This window comes from Lutjanus erythropterus, chromosome 23 (genome assembly GCF_056507025.1).
Source record: "Lutjanus erythropterus isolate fLutEry1 chromosome 23, fLutEry1.hap2, whole genome shotgun sequence".
NCBI lineage: Eukaryota > Metazoa > Chordata > Actinopteri > Lutjaniformes > Lutjanidae > Lutjanus > Lutjanus erythropterus.
This window is the reverse complement of record NC_139339.1, coordinates 4,175,699-4,192,722: the sequence shown is the minus strand read 5'-3', so window position 1 is coordinate 4,192,722 and position 17,024 is coordinate 4,175,699. Positions and strand designations below refer to the sequence as shown.

Genomic DNA, 17,024 nt, shown 5'->3' with positions numbered 1-17,024 from the left:
ACACACACACACACACACAGTTTGTATCAAATCAATGTTGTGTAACCAGTTTTAAGTCACTGTGTGTTAGGTGTGTGCATGGCCCCCTCTGTTGGATGAAACTGAAAATTGCAAAACAATCAGTGACACTGAAGTCGAAGATAGTTTACAGGCGAGATGAATCACTCATTAGCAAAGAGCTTGACACTTCTGGTCTGCTGCAAGTTTCAGGTTGTGGAAAAACTTGCAGACATCAGATTGATGAAAACTCATGTGTGCTGGCCGTGATGATGAATAAATACAGTATAGAACTCTGCAAATTGCATGCATGATTCATGATATATGATTTTTCTCTGTCATACTTAAAAAAAAATCACAGTTTAACATGTTCATAAAATAATGCAATCTTTGTAGATAAAGTCAGATATAAATTCAAAAACATATTTCCATAATTTTACTCATAGGATGGGTTACAGTTTATCAGTGAGTGGCGGGGCAAAGCGGTAAAATGTGAAAGGAAACCTCTCTAATCTTTTTAATAATCAAGTATTTGTGAGGCAATGACCAAACTTTTATCTGAAGAATATTTTTTAGCAAAATTACTCTTGTATGTTTGTAGTAAAAATGAATTAGAAGTTCACTTCCTGTTTGGCTGTATAAAAATATGCACAGAGTGACACCTCTTGATCTTTTTTAATCTCTGTGGCCCTCCTCTGCTTCTGATTGGTCCAGCTGCTGCCACTTCTACCTCTCTGATTGGCCCTCAGCTCAGCGTGCGCCGCGCCCAAAGCGGAAGTGATTACTTTCAGATTTTGCAGCTGTGATGAACCACAGAAGGATGTGGAGACCGATATTTAACGGTCCTCTGCGGGGTTTTTAAGTACAAAACCACTTTTATAAGTAGATAAAGAGTCAGACGGCGCCGACGAGATGATTTTAGCGGGATACTTGTCGTTTTTATGGATAATTTCGTCGGTGGGAGCCGCTAAGAACGGAGGAGACGATGAATGGGTTCATCTTCCTAACAAATGTGAAGGTAACCGAGCCTGACTATTAGCAGCTTTGTGTTCCCAACACGGGGTCCGAGGACCTCCAGAGGCCCACAGCACAATGAGACATGGATAAAAATTAATATCATTTCACTGTCTGGTGGCTAATTATTGAGAAAAAGGCCCGAGGTTTGTTAAAACATAACTGTTTACCACTATAACCATTGTTTACATTCAGCTTTATCATACATGTCAACAACATCCTCTTACTGTCACTCAAGACTTAATGCTATCAATGTAATATTTCTAGAGGTGCAACGATTAATCGATTAAAAAAAAATAGTTGCCAACCATTTTGATTATTGATCAATAGTTTCAGTCATTCACTGTCAAACATTTGCTGTTTCCAGCTTGTTAAATGTGAGCATTTGCTGCTTTTCTTTGTCATTTATGACCATAAATGAAGAGTCTTTAGGTTTTGCACTGCTGGTTTGATTAAAGAAGAAGCATTTTGAAGTTTTGGGTTTTGGGAAATTGTGATAATGAATGTGATTTTCACATTTTTTGACATTTATACACTAAACAATTAATTGCGAAAATAATCAGCAAATTAATTGATTATAAAAAATAGTTTTTAGTTGAAGCCCTCAACACCTAATGATTTTAGCGGAGCTACAATTAACTTTTAAAATCTTTTATTTATATCCTCAGTTTTCCCTGGAAAAACAAAAAATAATGATGAACCAATTTCTATGTCTCAGAAATTTCTAATATTGTTCAACAAGTCAACAGCGAGAAGATTTTTTTTTTAAATTATAATTTTTTTTTAACATAAGCACACATTTTGATAGTAATCCTTAAATTTGGTTAATCAACAATTGTGACCAAGGTATTTCCTGTGTTGGACATTTTATAGCGGAAAAATACATGTTGTTTTTGATTTGATACAGTGACTTAGTTTATGGATTATTTTAAGGATATTTTTTAAATGTCTATACTGTAATTCACTCGTATGTCAACAGATAATAAACACACACACACTCTGTCTCCTTCTCATCCAGTGTGTAAGTTTGTCAGCATCGAGTTGAAGTTGGCGTTCGAGGAGACAGGGAAGACTAAAGAAGTCATCGACAGGAACTACCGCATAGACAGCAAGGGAGCGCCGCCAGTCAAATACATCAACTCGTAAGTGTGTGTGTGTGTGTGTGTGAAGTGGTGATTTTACATCACTTCACAGTAGAAACTAAACCTCTATCCTGCTGTGTGTGGAAGGACAGAGTCTGCTGGGATGATTCTGGATCTTTCTCTGTCTCACAGCGGCAGCAGGGGAAAGGAACTTGGTCAGGCCTCAGTTCCTGTGGAGGAACTTATTATAGAACAGGGAAGCTGCTGAACTGATGTTGGTGGTGGATGTGTGATAACGGAGCTCAGTGTCGTCTTTGAGCCTTAAAAAAGTCTTGAAGGGATAGTTCACCCAAAAATGGAAATTCAGTCATTATCTACTCAGCTTCACGCTGACTGAAGGTCTGGTTTCGTTTTTTTAGTCCACAAAACACTGCTGGAGTTTCACAGGAAAACGGTGCTGCAGAACCTCTCAAACAATATAAGTGAATGGTGGCAAAGTGTTTATTTACTTTTATAGGAGGAAGTATACTTTACTACATTCATTATTATTACTGCAATGGAAATGTTGTCTTTGGTTGAGGTGGAGCTTTTTTGCACTTATTTTGTATAGGACTGCAACTTATGATTCATTTTCATAATGAATTCATCTGCTAATTTTTTTTTACATGAATTTGTTGATCTGAAAATATTAATAAATGTTCTCACAATGACCAGGAGACTAAAGTGACACCACTGTTTTTTTTGTCCCAACATCAGTCCAAAACTTAACATTATTAAGAATAAGTTAAAGTTATTTAAGTCATTTAAAGGAAGTCGTCACAGCAGTTTTCTGGTTGATTGAAAAATGATTTGTCTGGTAAATTTGCAGCCACTGGTAGAAACCAGCGGCTGCACACACACGTTCTCGCTCTTGCCTGTGATGAGAGCTACTTGACAGCAGTCAACCAGAACACTTTCACTGGAGAAACTTTATGAAACTATATTTGCAGTAACTGCTTCTGCCTTTTGAGCAACAGACGGAAACTCAGCTTACCTTTGATAATCCCGGAGCCAAACTGTCGTCATCCCTGAAACACTTGAAGCAATAAGGAGCAGAGGGCTTGAATCAAGTCAGTTTTCTTAATGTAGAACCAAAATCACAAATCACAATGTGTCTCAGGGGGCTTTACAATCTGTGTATGACTCCCTCCGTCCTTAGACCTTTCCCCTGAAAAAAGAGAGGCTGGGGACTTTTTCAGGTTCAGGAATCCTTGAAAACTAAATGAAGGCAAGATGTAGAGCTGTATGTAACATTTTAACAAGGTATTTGAACTTAATTTGCAAAAAGAAGATTATTTCTTGCAGAGTGTTTGTATTGGTTTAAACATGACTGGAGGTGGACTTTAAGGTATTTATTTGTGTGACGTTTTTAGCTCCAGGCTTTTCCTTAGACTGCTTCTCATATGTACAGAGTCGCCATCTTAACTACCCACAATTCATCTCACATCCACCACATGATGCACATCACTTAGGTATAATAAAAAAAAAGCAGAAAAATGTTGAACAACCTCAGGTGCCACCGGTGGCGCCTGAGCCAAACAACCACCTCTCTAACGTGGAGATCTAGAGGAGAACAGGCTACACAAAGAAGGAAAGAGAAACTCACGTAGCTTGGAGGCATGTGGGAACAGAAACAAAGGGTTAGAGACGACGCAGCTGTTATTAGAAAGATTAGAGTTTTATTCTCGCTGGCAGGACAAATATGGAGTCTAAGTACTGGAGTTAAGGTCTGACAAGTTTGAAATGTGAAACCTGCAGATATCCTGATCCCTCTCTCCCTCTTTTCTTTTTCCACAGAGACCTGAGATTCATCGAGGTTGTAGAGAATGTGTGTCAGAGGCTGCTTGAGTACAATCTGCACAAAGAGAGAACTGGTAGTAACCGCTTTGCCAAGGTCAGTCTGTTTCTGTGTGTGTGTGTGTGTTTTAGTCTACAGACATGTGGTGCTGTCATTTTATGTGCCTGTTGTGTAGTTTCTGCAGTGTGAGGTCATGTTTTCAAGTTGCTTTAATAGATGTCAGCACTGTTCAGTTTAAAATGATATGATTTATTCATGATTTTATAAGTCGGAGATAATCAGTGAGTCGGTGTATGTTAAACGGTGTGGAGGCCGAAGAACCACCCAACGCAAAGTGACTTCAAATGTTTACCACACACCAACAAGTTGATGATCCGGTGGTCATTTGCCAACAATATGAAATAAAATCATTCACAGATTATGTTATGAAACAAGAGCTTACTGTTGTCATGACCAGGAATAATTCTAGTCCCTTTTACAACCAAACTCAGCTGGCTCACTGCAGTTGATAAAGAGTAAACACTGCTTCTGAACTAGAAGTGATGCAAACGAACATCTGTCCACAGATACGGGTGATGTTGCAGCAGAGCACTCGAGATTCCTCCCTATGTAGATGAGTCAATTAGGTGTCTGAGTTATTTATTCATAACTATCATGATTCTTAAATCAGCCCTGTTTCTATATAGTTGTAGGACAGTTTAGTCACTTCTAACTCCCAAAAAATTTCCTGTCTGCCAATCAGAAAAGAGTAATCACCCAGACCACGGTATAAAACGCACTTAATCAATAGAATAACTTGGGAACAATGTTAAATCTGTCATTATTATCTTTGAATTAATAATTAATCAAATGACGACCTGTAACAGGGTTGTTTGTAGTGATGAACTCACAGAGATTTGTCCCCAACAGCTTTACAAAGCTTTTGTGTTTTTTATGTCTTTCAGGTTTTTGTGCTGGTTTGGTTCACTCTCACAGCTCTCATCAACTTCATTTGAATTATAATTAAGTACGTTCATCCGCTGTAATGTTCCAGACTGTTTAACTGACAAAATAAGTTTGTGTCCAGATTTAGATTCAGGAGGTGATCATGCAGAGCGACGTCTATAAGAACGTGACATCTTCAAACCACCGTGTCCCATGGTGCAGTGCACCTGCATTTAGCTTTTTTGTCAGCTGTCCAAGGAATAAAAATTATTTCGACATTTTGACTCGTTTTGGCCAGTGTGGCTTTTTGATCCGGACCAGTTTCTGTGTGATCGCTATATTAACAATATATCTATCAAGATGAAAGTTATGTCAACACTTGCACATTTGTCACACACTTGCAGCTGCATTAAAATAAGAGTCTTCCAGTGCTGCCAGGACTCTTACGAAACGCTTCATGGTGCAAGTTTTTGGAAAGTTTGACGGCACTCTTACATCTGTGTGTCTGTCTGTGTGTGTCTGTCTGCAGGGCATGTCGGAGACGTTCTCCACCCTTCATGGTTTGGTGAATAAAGGAGTGAACGTGGTGATGGATATTCCCTACGAGCTCTGGAACGAGACTTCAGCAGAAGTGGCCGACCTGAAAAAACAGGTGCTTTCACGTTCTGTGAATTCACTGAAATGTCAGGAAAATCCCACATTCTGGTGAAATACTGTGGATTGTGCTTATTTATAATATTCATTGACACTGCTAACTTGTGTGTGTGTGTGTGTGTGTGTGTGTGTCAGTGTGATGTGCTGGTGGAGCAGTATGAGGAGGTGATTGAGGACTGGTACAAAGGAGGCCAGGAGGAGGACCTGACCACTTATCTGTGTGAGAAACACGCTCTCAAAGGACAGGACATGGGTAAGACACTCATAAATACAAATAAATAGTCTGTTTTCTCAACATTTCCTCTTAAATCCCCCTCAGTTACTTTATCTTTTCTCGTCTCTGTCTCTCTTTTTTCTGTTTTTCATCGCCTTGCCTCCATTTGTCCTCCTTCCCCGTCTTCTGTTTGTCTTTTATTTTGCACCATTTTGCCTCCGTCCTCCCCGTCTTTCCATTTTTTTCCGTCTCGCCTTTCTCTGTCCAGCCTGCCTGAGCGAGGAGTGGTCAAAGAGCAGTAAGAAGGGGGACCAGGCCGCCATCGCGGAGGACAAGAAGAAGAAGAAAAAGAAGAAGGGAGGGAAGAAGGGAAAAGGGAAGAGCGAGGAGGGAGAGGAGGGAGGAGACGGCAGCTCAGAGGGAGAGAAGACGACCAAGAAGAAGAAGGAGAAGAAGGTGAAGAAGAAGAAAAAGAGCAAAGCTCCGGTGGAGAAGATGGATGGAGGGGTGTCGTCGGACGAGGAGATCCAGCCACAGAGGCCTCTGTCTGGGCAGAAGACGGAGCTGTGAGACCCGCCTCCTGTCCGGACCTGCCTCAACTCTTAGTAAGAGCAAACTGCGGCTTCTTTAAATGTCTCCAGCTGTTGTCAAAACTGAGGTTTAACTCACTGAATTTGCTGAATCTGATCTTGAACTGTTATATATGGTTTTAAAAGTCTTTATTCCAGTTTCTGGAGGTCAGAAACATGTTGCATTTGTCGCAGTTGTTAATAGGTTTTTCCAAATTCAGATAAATCTTGGTGGGACTTGCAGGCACCCTTAAGAACTTTGTTAACCAGTTTATTACAGAAGTTTATTATTTTCATACTCTTGGCAATTGTTTCTATTGGTTATGATAGATTATATCCTCCAATTTAATTGCAAAATACAGTAGAGCCGAAACAACTCATTAATCATTTCATCAACAAAATTAAACTGTTTGTGTACAGATTCAAGTCGAGATTAAATTAAAATGCCTTTTTAACCCTTTTAGATCACATACAAGATCATACTATTTAATAATAACCTACCATAAATAATAGTAGGCGTCACATATATAAATTCCAGTAAAAAAGAAGAAAGTTACTCAAACGTTAACTGATAAATTTATTATGGTTGACTTTAATGGGTGCTGCAGCCCCATCAGCACCCCAACTTCCTGTGTCCACCAACCAATCAAACACTGGATTCCTCCTCTGTTAGACAGCTGCCTGTTGGGTCTTATGAAGCTGTACATCAACATACAGTGTAAATCTGTACCAGTATCAGAGTACTTTTGAATTTGGAGAACTTGACCCTCAGCAGAGCGCCATGTCTACGAGGGACAGTAGTTTTCTTCCTTTCTTTCTTTCTGTCTCATTTGAATGTTTATGTAGATTTGCAGCTTTCATATTGTGTGTCCTCATAATGTGAATTTGTATGTTTGCTTGTTTTTCTGCTGTTTTAAAAGTCTTGTTTACTGAAATATTCATCAATCTGAAAACTGGGACTTTTCAATAATTTGTTTTATTTGTGCTGCCTGAGACGGTTAAGAGTCTACACTCTCTCTTGTCCCCTATGTTTTTTCTTTTTTTTTTTACAGAAGTCTCAGATTCAGTGAATTTCCCCTTTAATGAGTAAATACAACGTGAGGTACTTGGTTTTTTAATGTCAGTGATTTGTGTTTCTGTAATTTGATTTTTTATAATTTTTTCAGTTTAATTTTTTTGTGTTTGTGCTGTACAAAAGCTGCTATTTAAGGCGTGTGTGTTTGTGTGACTCCTGAGCTGATGAAGGTTTGTATGATGTTTTTGGCATCTGTGTGTGTGCGTGTGTGTGTGTTTTTACAGATTTTTATTCGGAAGTAAAATGCTGGCTGTGTTGTCTTGGACTTGCTTTTTGAAACCATGAGCAGAGACACATCAGTGGATCAATAAACAGGTTTGAAAACTCTGGAAACGCATCACAAATGACTCATCATTTCCAGGTTTAAAACGTTTTTAAATGGATATTTTTACATTTATTAAAGATAATACACTACCAATAAATTGTCCTTTGGTGTATTTACAGTAGCTGGCAGTCAAATAAGCAGGTGGCTGAATTGTGCACTTTAAACCACTAGAGGGAGGCAGAGTTGTAAACTAGCAAAAACTTTTTATTATTATTATTATTTTGCAGTGGTGATGGTTGTTCAAAAGAAGATGTCTTAATCATTTCAATCAGGGTGAATTTATGTTTTTAATAACATACTTTTCAAATCTGAAGTAACAGTCAGTAACATCATTATACAGAACTGATCTTTACTCAGAAACATCTATCCACAGCCTGAAGGAGTAACAGAATAAAAAAAAAAACCCAAGCATTTTTTTTGTTTATGAAAATGTAGCTTATTTTGTTTTTGCAGTTTGTACACAGAGCAGAGGATATGCACATAACCACAGGCCAGTTATCCGGGTTTACAACACCAATTCAACAAGTACCCTCATCTTGAGTATTGTAAAAATTAAGATAAAACTGCTTATAATCTCTGTTTGAAATCAAAAATCCATTACATTTAAAAAATGTGTTTTTTGTTTTTATAGTTGTATAGTTTTTATTTTATTTTATTTTTGTGGTGAATCTGTAGGTGTTAAATGCATAATTATTGTTGAACCGCAGGCTCAGCAACCGTAAATAGGGGGCGGGGCTTAACTGGGTCGGAGGTGAGCGGTTATCTGTCAATCACCGCTCAGCAGCGAAGAGAGTTATGGTAAACTAAAGCTATTTTAGCTGCTTCTAATGGAGCTAAAAATTCATGGCAAAGCTTTTGTCAAGATTGTCACGCAATTATGTCGCAAGAAGGAGAAGAAGAGCTCAAATTTTGTGGACGTTTTCAAAGAGACTTGTTCCCGCGCTTCTGTTCCGAAATAGCTCGCTAGCATGGCTACCAGTTTTGCTAACGCTAGCCCGAACAACGTGCGCCATCAGCGTTAGTTCCGAGTTTGTCTGTTTTGTTTTTTTACCCCCTTCATGTCGGTTTATAAACACATCACACAGAAGAGGGACTGAAGTAACTTACGGACCGTCTGCCTCAGTGACATGTTGTTGTTGTTTTTTTCTGAGGTTGAATAATGTTCTGGGTCTCTTCTTAAAACTGGCGTCAGTGCTGGACTGGTGACTGATAGTGAATCAGTGGATTATCGGTGCCATTGAGCTGGATGCCAACTGCCTTAAAACTAAAAGAAGAAGCAGACGTTGACTGTCCGTGCCGTGCAGCCACCAAAGGTAAGCTATTTAGTTAAACTGTTTTGGGGGGCTTATTTCACTTAAACACAATAGGGCGGACACGATTCGTCACTAATGGAAAAAATGTTAAGACATTTACTTTGGCTGAGTAAAAATAGAACTAAAAAATACTGAGGTAAAAACAATGCATTTAAAATCTTTATGTTATCTATGCTTAAGTAGGATCATATGAAATACCAAGGAATCAAAGTTAATAAATGAGCTGCACAATAAAATGCAAGTTGTAAAAGTACTCTTTGTACAAAATAACGTTAGGAAAAAACAGTTATAATATTTGGCTAATTTCAGTTACTATATATACTATATGCTATAACTGTCAGGTAGCTTAATCTATAGCAATATATGTAATAAGTTATTAGACCATGGTATGTATAGTTAAAAATTTCCTTGCAAAATGGTGTGGAGTAACATTAAAAGCATAAAGTACCACAAAATGGAAATCAGGGCCGTACAATATGAAAAAAAAGTCATATAGGATTTTTTTAAGTTGCAAAATGCAGTACTGTTAGTGGGAATGATTATTTGCATTCCTATTCAATTTAAATTTTTACTGGGAAAAAGAAAAATAGGCCAGTCTATGTATGCAGCAGTGCAGTACTTCATAATGTTGTTTTCGCACATATTTTTTGTTTTTCAAAAAAATGTGATTTAGTTCTGGCTCTCACCATATGTTTGTATTAATATATGAAAATCCATTCAGTTTTGATGAATGATATATTAATAATTCTTGCTATAATATTTTGCTCTCCCCTTGTTGGGACTTTGTTGTCTGAGTTTTCGTAACAGTGTTATGAAGGGCAGTTTTCTTTTCTGATGTTGTTTGGTGTCTTGTAAAGCTGCACTGATTCGTTGGTTAATAGATTATTAAATTAACCACCATCTATTTTGAGTAATTTTTTTTAGAAAAAAGTCAAAATTTTCTGATTTTAGCCTCTTAAATGTGAATCTTTCTTTCCTCTGCTGTGACAGTAATTGAATGTCTTAGGTTTTGGGAAACACTGATCACAATTTTTCACCATTTTCTTTTACGCCCAATGACAACGATGATGATGATGATGACAGTGATGATGATGAGGGTGATGGTTAGCCTTGTCAATATGAGCAGACCAGGTAGTTCAGTGCAGTACCTCAACAGACCTGTAGGTGTCAGCCCATCATTGACTGTAACAGCAGTTTCTGGTTCACCTTCCACTGAACTGACCAACAGCCAAATCCACTTAAGCTGAGACAAAATGAAATGGCCTCTCTGTACAGTGTGTGTGCGTGTGTGTGTGTTTCTAAGGTGAATTCAATCCATCAGCCTTTTTCTCCTCTTAACAATCAAATCCACACAGTTTTAGATTTGTGTGTGTGTGTGTGTGTGTACACATGAGTGTCTCATGGTTGAAGTGTAGCACCAGTTATCTCTTGACAGATTTGTGTGTGTGTTCATACAGTAAGTTGAATTTATCCATCTTTAAAATCTGTATTTTGTCTGAATATGTGTGGATGTTGCCTGTGTGTGTGTGCGTGTGAGCACAAACGCAGAGTGTGTGTGTGTGTGAGGTGTTGGATGTGTTTATTTGTTGAATAATTCACAGCTGGGTGTTTATAGAAGACTCTGTGGCCTCAGAGCTCCAATAACACAGGACAAATATTGTGACACACACACAACGCACACACGCACGCACACACATTCTCTCTTTATCAGCCGGTCCAGGGTTGACAGTTTATTTGGACACTGTGGACGGTGGAAATGGAATGTACCAGATGTGGACAAGCACACGCACACGAGCACACACATTTATGTTACCTATGGAGACCCTTCAGTGGCCCCATATGTTGCATATCTTCATCTTTTTTCATCCCTGTGAGGACACTGGGTTCACACACACACCAGTACCCACACATACACACACGGTGACAGTGTTGTGTTTGGTGGTGGGTTGGTGATGGAACAGAGAGAAACAGTCTCCTCTAATCTGGAGAAAATGAAACAGACGTTTGAATGGAAATATTGATTCTTCCTCCCATTTCAATCTTCATCTGGTATTATCTGTCCCACCGCTTGCAGTGTGTGTGTGTGAGTGTGTGTGTAATATACAAGCTCACCTTTCTTTCTGTCTCTCACACGCCCTCTGAAATGATTTTCTGTCCCATGGAACAAGTACACAGTAACTAGTAAATTATATATATGTACAACTATAAAATGCTACAGACCTGCTACAGTATGTGTCTACACAGTGAAGTATATTTAGGGGAGAGGGGGTGAACCGGTCTGAATGAACAACTACATGACTGTTGAAATTATCTGTAAAGCTACTGGATTAAAAACCATTAAAAAAACAAATTCTGCTGCAGAATAAACAAAGCCATCATCATTAAAACAGAGCGTAAACTCTAGGCCAAAAGGCATCATAACATCCAACTAGAGCTGAATGTTAAAATAGTGATTTCCAATGTGTGGGCTGCACCCCACTGGTGGGCTTTGAGAGGTAATTAAATATAAATTTCAATTTCAATTTTGTAAATGTGAAATTACCATAAAATATTGATTTTAAAAAGTAAACAGAACTAATAAAACAAAGCCAAAAATTACGTTATTCTTCATTTTTCTGACCTAGTTTAACACGTATTATGTTTGTTTCATGTCATAATTTGAGAAACATTGCTCTCCCCATCAGATCTTACACTGTTGTAGGCAGCTATTAGCCTACATCTTGCTTCAGTGGATGTTTCCATTGCACTTTGTCACATTTTGTTTTTATCAATTTAAAAAAAAAAACTGAATGCAAGTGCAGAATTTGAGCTGAAGTCGAAAAGTTTGTTTATGTGCAAATGCATATATGCACATACAGAAATATGTGACTGGAAACCCACGTTGTGATAGAAAATGTTACCAATATAGAAGAAGAAGAATTCTTACTAGGGATGCACCAATCAACTGGCCAGAGACTGGAACATCATCAGATCATGTGAAATCATTTCCCGCCAGATGATCTCGCAAGATCACATTCCCTCTATTCATAATCTTAATATAAAACTATAATAAGGCCTGGCTGTAACCTGGAGGAGTTTGGAGAAAATGTAAAATAGTTTTTAATGAATATTTAATAGTCATTATGTTTTTATGAACATCCAGCTTAATTTTTACAAGAAAAGTTGCAAAAATGTTTGTCAAAGCTGTCAGTTATAGTTCTTAGAAAGACTAAAAATTGGAATCGACCAAAATTGGAATCGGCAGGTCAGACCCTTAAAAACATGAGAAATCGGAATTGGCCAAGAAAATTGAAATCTGTGCATCTCTAAATTCTAAAAGTTCTAAATGTTTCACATAGTGTATATACTGTAAGCACTATAAATGGATCCACTTACAGGTGTTTGGCTTTCCAGCAATAGTTATGATCATTATCTGTCCCTTGCTGACTTATAAAACTTTGTTGTGTACTAAAGACAAACCCGACAGTGCATCTGTATTCATCGAGGCGTCATCCTCAACCCAGTCATTTCTTTTCTGCAAGACACGATTGTTTTTTTGCGCTTCAACTCATATGTTGTTTTATAATTTACCGCAGATGTAGTAACGCAGCTTGCAAAGTAATGTCTGGAAAATTATTTAAATGAAATTACTTTTTTTTTTCCCTTCTATTTTTATAAGCACTGACCTGGCTGGTCAACTGGCTTACTGTATTTACTGTCCTGTAGTAACTTTTTACTGGCCATCGGCCATCAGGCAGTCCTTGCTGTTGGGTGATGTAGGTTATGTATAAATTTACTGAAGATTGGAGGGACTTGGAGAAGTGGTGCCAAATCTGCACAGCAAAAAATCCATATCACACAAAAATTGTGGAATTTATTCATCCTTGAAGTAGTATGGTAAAAACAAGTGTTTGGTCCAGTTTTGTATCAGTAACTTTAAAAAACTCCAAATACTGTATAAATCTGTAGAATTTCATGAGATTTTTTGCAATTAAATCCCTGAATTTCCCTTTAAAAGTGTCAATGATTACAGTGAAGATAAATTTTTTGGAATTTATTTCTTTAAGTGACTACTACAGTAGCACCTAGTTAACAAGCAATCCGATTCATAAACATGATAGTTTTAGCTTCATATAGTGCTCAAGTCGGTCGTAATGATTATGTGGGATGTTGATCCACCAACTACTTCAAAGTTGTTCACATCAACACTTTGAAGCTGCAGCAACAAAATGTCATCCTGCTCCCAGCTTCCTCTGATCTGACCCGAACGTGACACTAAGAAACAAGACCGTGAAAAAAAAAGAGGTGATGGAAATTACTAGAGAGCGGGAAAACATTTGAGACCAAGAGAAGAGAGTAAAATGAAGAAGAACGAGATATGTGTGGAGGAAAAAGAGGAGATTTGTAACCCTTGATGACCTGGAAAAACAAACACCATCATGTCTGGAGCTGCAGAGGTTAAGATTAAATCTTTCTCTGGTTGTGCGTTAACTGTAATCCATTTTCCTCTATTTTGTTTGGCGGTGGTGTGTTGTGTTTCCATGTCGGCAGGTTAAACAACAGACAATCTGCACTGCTGTTTGTCCAAAACCTCCCTGTGAACCTTGAGCTGACCTCAAACACTCCATTACTCTGATCCAGAGACAGAGAGGAAGAGATGGACAGAAAAAATGAAATGCAGAGAAACAGGCAAATAGAAGAAGAGAATGAGACAAACATTTAGTATCCATCAGTTAGTCTTCTGTCTTTTCCATGAGTGGACAGCCTCGGTGCTCCAATTCATCTTCGTTCTCCTCACAGCGGTGTGTTCAGGGAAGGTCAAAACCCGGAAAATAGGCTACACACCAGGCATTTTGTCACCAGACACCCTTCACCTGCCTCCCAACACCAAGGAGCCGCACACAACTGGGACACAGCCACAGCCAAAAATACATCAGGTGGAGCGGAGCAGCAACACTGCATGCATTTACACCGCATTCGTTCTGCATTTACGCCGCATTTGTTGTCCTTTTGGAGGAAGCAAAAGACCGGAACAAGGTGACATTTTGTTTGTTGTTGTTGTTGAATGGCACTGAATTGTGTCTGTCCACATGTGTGGCAGAGGTGACAGACACGTCCATCTCATCCTGATTTCCTCCCATTTCATCAGACAGAAAGTCTTGAGCAGATTCATTACCATCCAATATAGCCAATTAGCAAGATTGTTGAGTGGGAAATTGTTTTAAGGGGACAGTAATAATTGATCCGTTGACCTCACATAGTGCTGGGTAGTTTGAATATTTTGTTTATTTTGGACTTACAAAAAGAGTTTTTCTTCTAAACACATTATATATGTTAGAACACAGTTGTTGAAAGCATGAAATCACTGAGAACAGTGTTGTACTGAATGGTGGAGTTGTTGTTGGGTGGACCTGAACGTGATGTGTCAGAGTCATCATCCCCCAACACTATATAAGCCTCACAAACCGACACATGAAAGACACCGCCTCCCCCTCCCCTCACCCTCTCTAATGGTCACTTACAGACGTACCTTCAGTGACTCCCTCAGTCCAAATCAGCCCAGCAGTTCACTTCAGCTCACTTAAATTCCAGCAACCCGTCACAGGAGTGGAAAAAAAGAAATACCATCCTGCCACTGTCCTCTGGCTCTGGTGGCTGCTAGATGGAGCGTCCATGTTTCCGGTTGTTTTCAGTGACACTGAGACAGTGGAGTGAACATGCCCCCAGCGTCACTCATTTTGTCATGATTTTAAGACCTGTTTTTTGCCATTTTTTAATCATTCAGATTTGGCTGGATGATTAATAACATTTCTGTGGTGTGATCAACTCAGAACACACATTTTTTTGTCTCGTACAATATCTTTAAGCTGTGCCTGTCATCTGCAGTTCTTCATCTAACACCTCACTATGGCTGTTGCTCCTGCATCCAGTCTCTCTGCAAGGACTAAAACTGATCCAGTGACAGAACAGTGTTGAATATGTCTACATGTTGTTGTTAAGACCTGTTTCTGTTGAAGAATAGAAAAGATTTAAAAGGATCTATTGGCAGGATATGGCAGAAGTATAATATATTACTCATGTATCTCCTTTTGAGATTTTAAAGTTTTCAAGCTTTGTCTGAAAGTGTTGTGTTCCTGTTAGAAGACAGGTCTAATAGTTTAATTAGTGACCTTTTAGTATTTTGAGGTTTGTAGTCTCATTTTATGACTTATAAAATTGTTATTTATGTGCATATTAATGATTGGTCCTGGGGACACCGAGATGAATCATAATCAGATATACTTTATTGATCCCCAGGGGGAATGAGCCGACTGACAGAAATGTTAAATCTGTATTGAATCTAACTTTGTGTTCTGTTCTGTACTCGTAGCATCTTTTGCATGTCTATCCATCCTGGGTGAGGGAATCCCTCCATCTATGACCCTCCCTGAGGTTTCTTTACATTTTAAATGTTTGTTTTTTTGGGGGAGGAGTTTTTTCTTACTCTTTTGAGGGTCTACTGGACAGGGGGTGTTGCACATGATACAGACTGTAAAGCTCCCTGAGGCAAATTGTGATTTGTGATGTCGAGCTGTGTGAATGAAATTTGAATTGACTTGACTGTGCCAGGCCAGAGAATATACATTAACATGCAAAAACAAGCGCTCTATGTACTGAGGCTATCAGTCCTTTGCAGAGGTCCTGGTTTGATTCAAGCCTGCGGCCCTTTGCTGCCAGTAATCCTCACACTCTCTCCCCACTTTCCTGTCAAGGCTTCAGCTCTCCTATCCAATAAAGGCAAAAATGTCACCAAAATAATAATAAAGTCAATCAGATGGCTGAGAGGACTACTCAGTATTTGGATTGGTCTGTCATGGTTTTAGGTTGTACAGAGTCCTCCCCTCAGTACAATGGCTCCACAAAACTGACAATAGAGAAGGCAGAAAGAGACAAAGAGACTCTATTGATCTCTTATGTTCTTATTTAACGGTTGCTCAGTCATTGGCAAAAGAAATTGGAGGCTTAATCTTAAAACTTCAAAATAGAAACAGATGTCTAGTCTAGAGTTAGCACTTGTGGAATTGGATCACCTAATATCAGTTTAACACACTATGTCCTGACAAATCATAGTTTAAACCTGCATGATCTAACCACTGAGTAGACTGCAGAGGACCTAAAGAAAAACAGACTCACATATTTAGAGACCAATTGCACTGATGTGGTTCTACAATGATTGAAGGTAATTTAAACTTTTCCACTTTAAAGCAAATTTGAAATTGAAGGGTATTTGGGGGTGTAATTGTTAGAACAGTATTTTCGTCTGTCATGAAACATTGACTAAATGGAAATTCAACCATTTAATTCTTCTTTTGGGGCCAAAACTATCTGGAATGTAAATAATATATAATTATGGTGTTTGTTTTATGTTAAAATAGCCATTACTGAAGGAAAGAAGAAATGGTAGGCAAAGTATAACAGGTGGTTCCAAGTTTTATGTACCATCACAGTACTTACAATTATGCAAAAGTTAAGCACGTAATAGCTTTCCAGAAAAAAATTATTACCCTTAACACCTTTGTTGAACTGCCATATTGAAGATAATTTTGATCACAAACCTAAAACATAAAATTTTTTGCTCCGTAGAGTTGATGATAGAAGGCTGTGATCAAAGACGATGTGTATTTAAAAAAAATATCTAATAGAGATGAAATTACACTTTTGTAGAAAAGCAAAACTAAAAGCATTGCATTTCAGATGGAAATCCAATGTGTGTCCGCCTGAGCCGATCTGATCTCAACAACAGAAAAATAAAACTGCTCATGTTGTAGATGGAGGCACTAAAGGGAGCGTCAGGTCAAATTTCCAGACGCACCCTGAGCCTCCAGCCTCGTGGGGATGATACAGCAACGACACTAATGGCAGGCTACATGGCATTTAGAGCAGAAAGGTGTGACATGCAAGCCTTCACACTCACTGTCTGTCCGTCTCACACACATTTGCATACACACACACACTCATACACACACACTCCTCAGGGCCTGCCATTAATAACAGCTGACCT

General features: G+C 38.6%; 1 protein-coding gene and 1 long non-coding RNA gene across 2 annotated transcripts in view; both read left to right on the top strand.

The window, feature by feature from the left end:
* Positions 1–773: 773 nt before the first annotated feature.
* Positions 774–7,699, top strand: cnpy3 (canopy FGF signaling regulator 3). The gene is made up of 6 exons (XM_084712967.1): positions 774–1,015; positions 2,030–2,153; positions 3,930–4,026; positions 5,384–5,506; positions 5,644–5,761; positions 5,991–7,699. The coding sequence occupies exons 1-6, from the start codon at positions 910–912 to the stop codon at positions 6,290–6,292; spliced, it is 870 nt and encodes a 289-aa protein (XP_084569093.1). The 5' UTR covers positions 774–909; the 3' UTR covers positions 6,293–7,699.
* A 902-nt stretch (positions 7,700–8,601) lies between these two features.
* The window catches only part of LOC146305428 (uncharacterized), a 36,887-nt gene continuing 28,464 nt past the window's right edge, over positions 8,602–17,024 (top strand). Inside the window, exons 1-2 of the long non-coding RNA XR_014769041.1 lie at positions 8,602–8,789; positions 8,884–9,004. This is a non-coding gene — a long non-coding RNA (uncharacterized LOC146305428). The remainder of the gene's footprint in view (positions 8,790–8,883; positions 9,005–17,024) is intronic.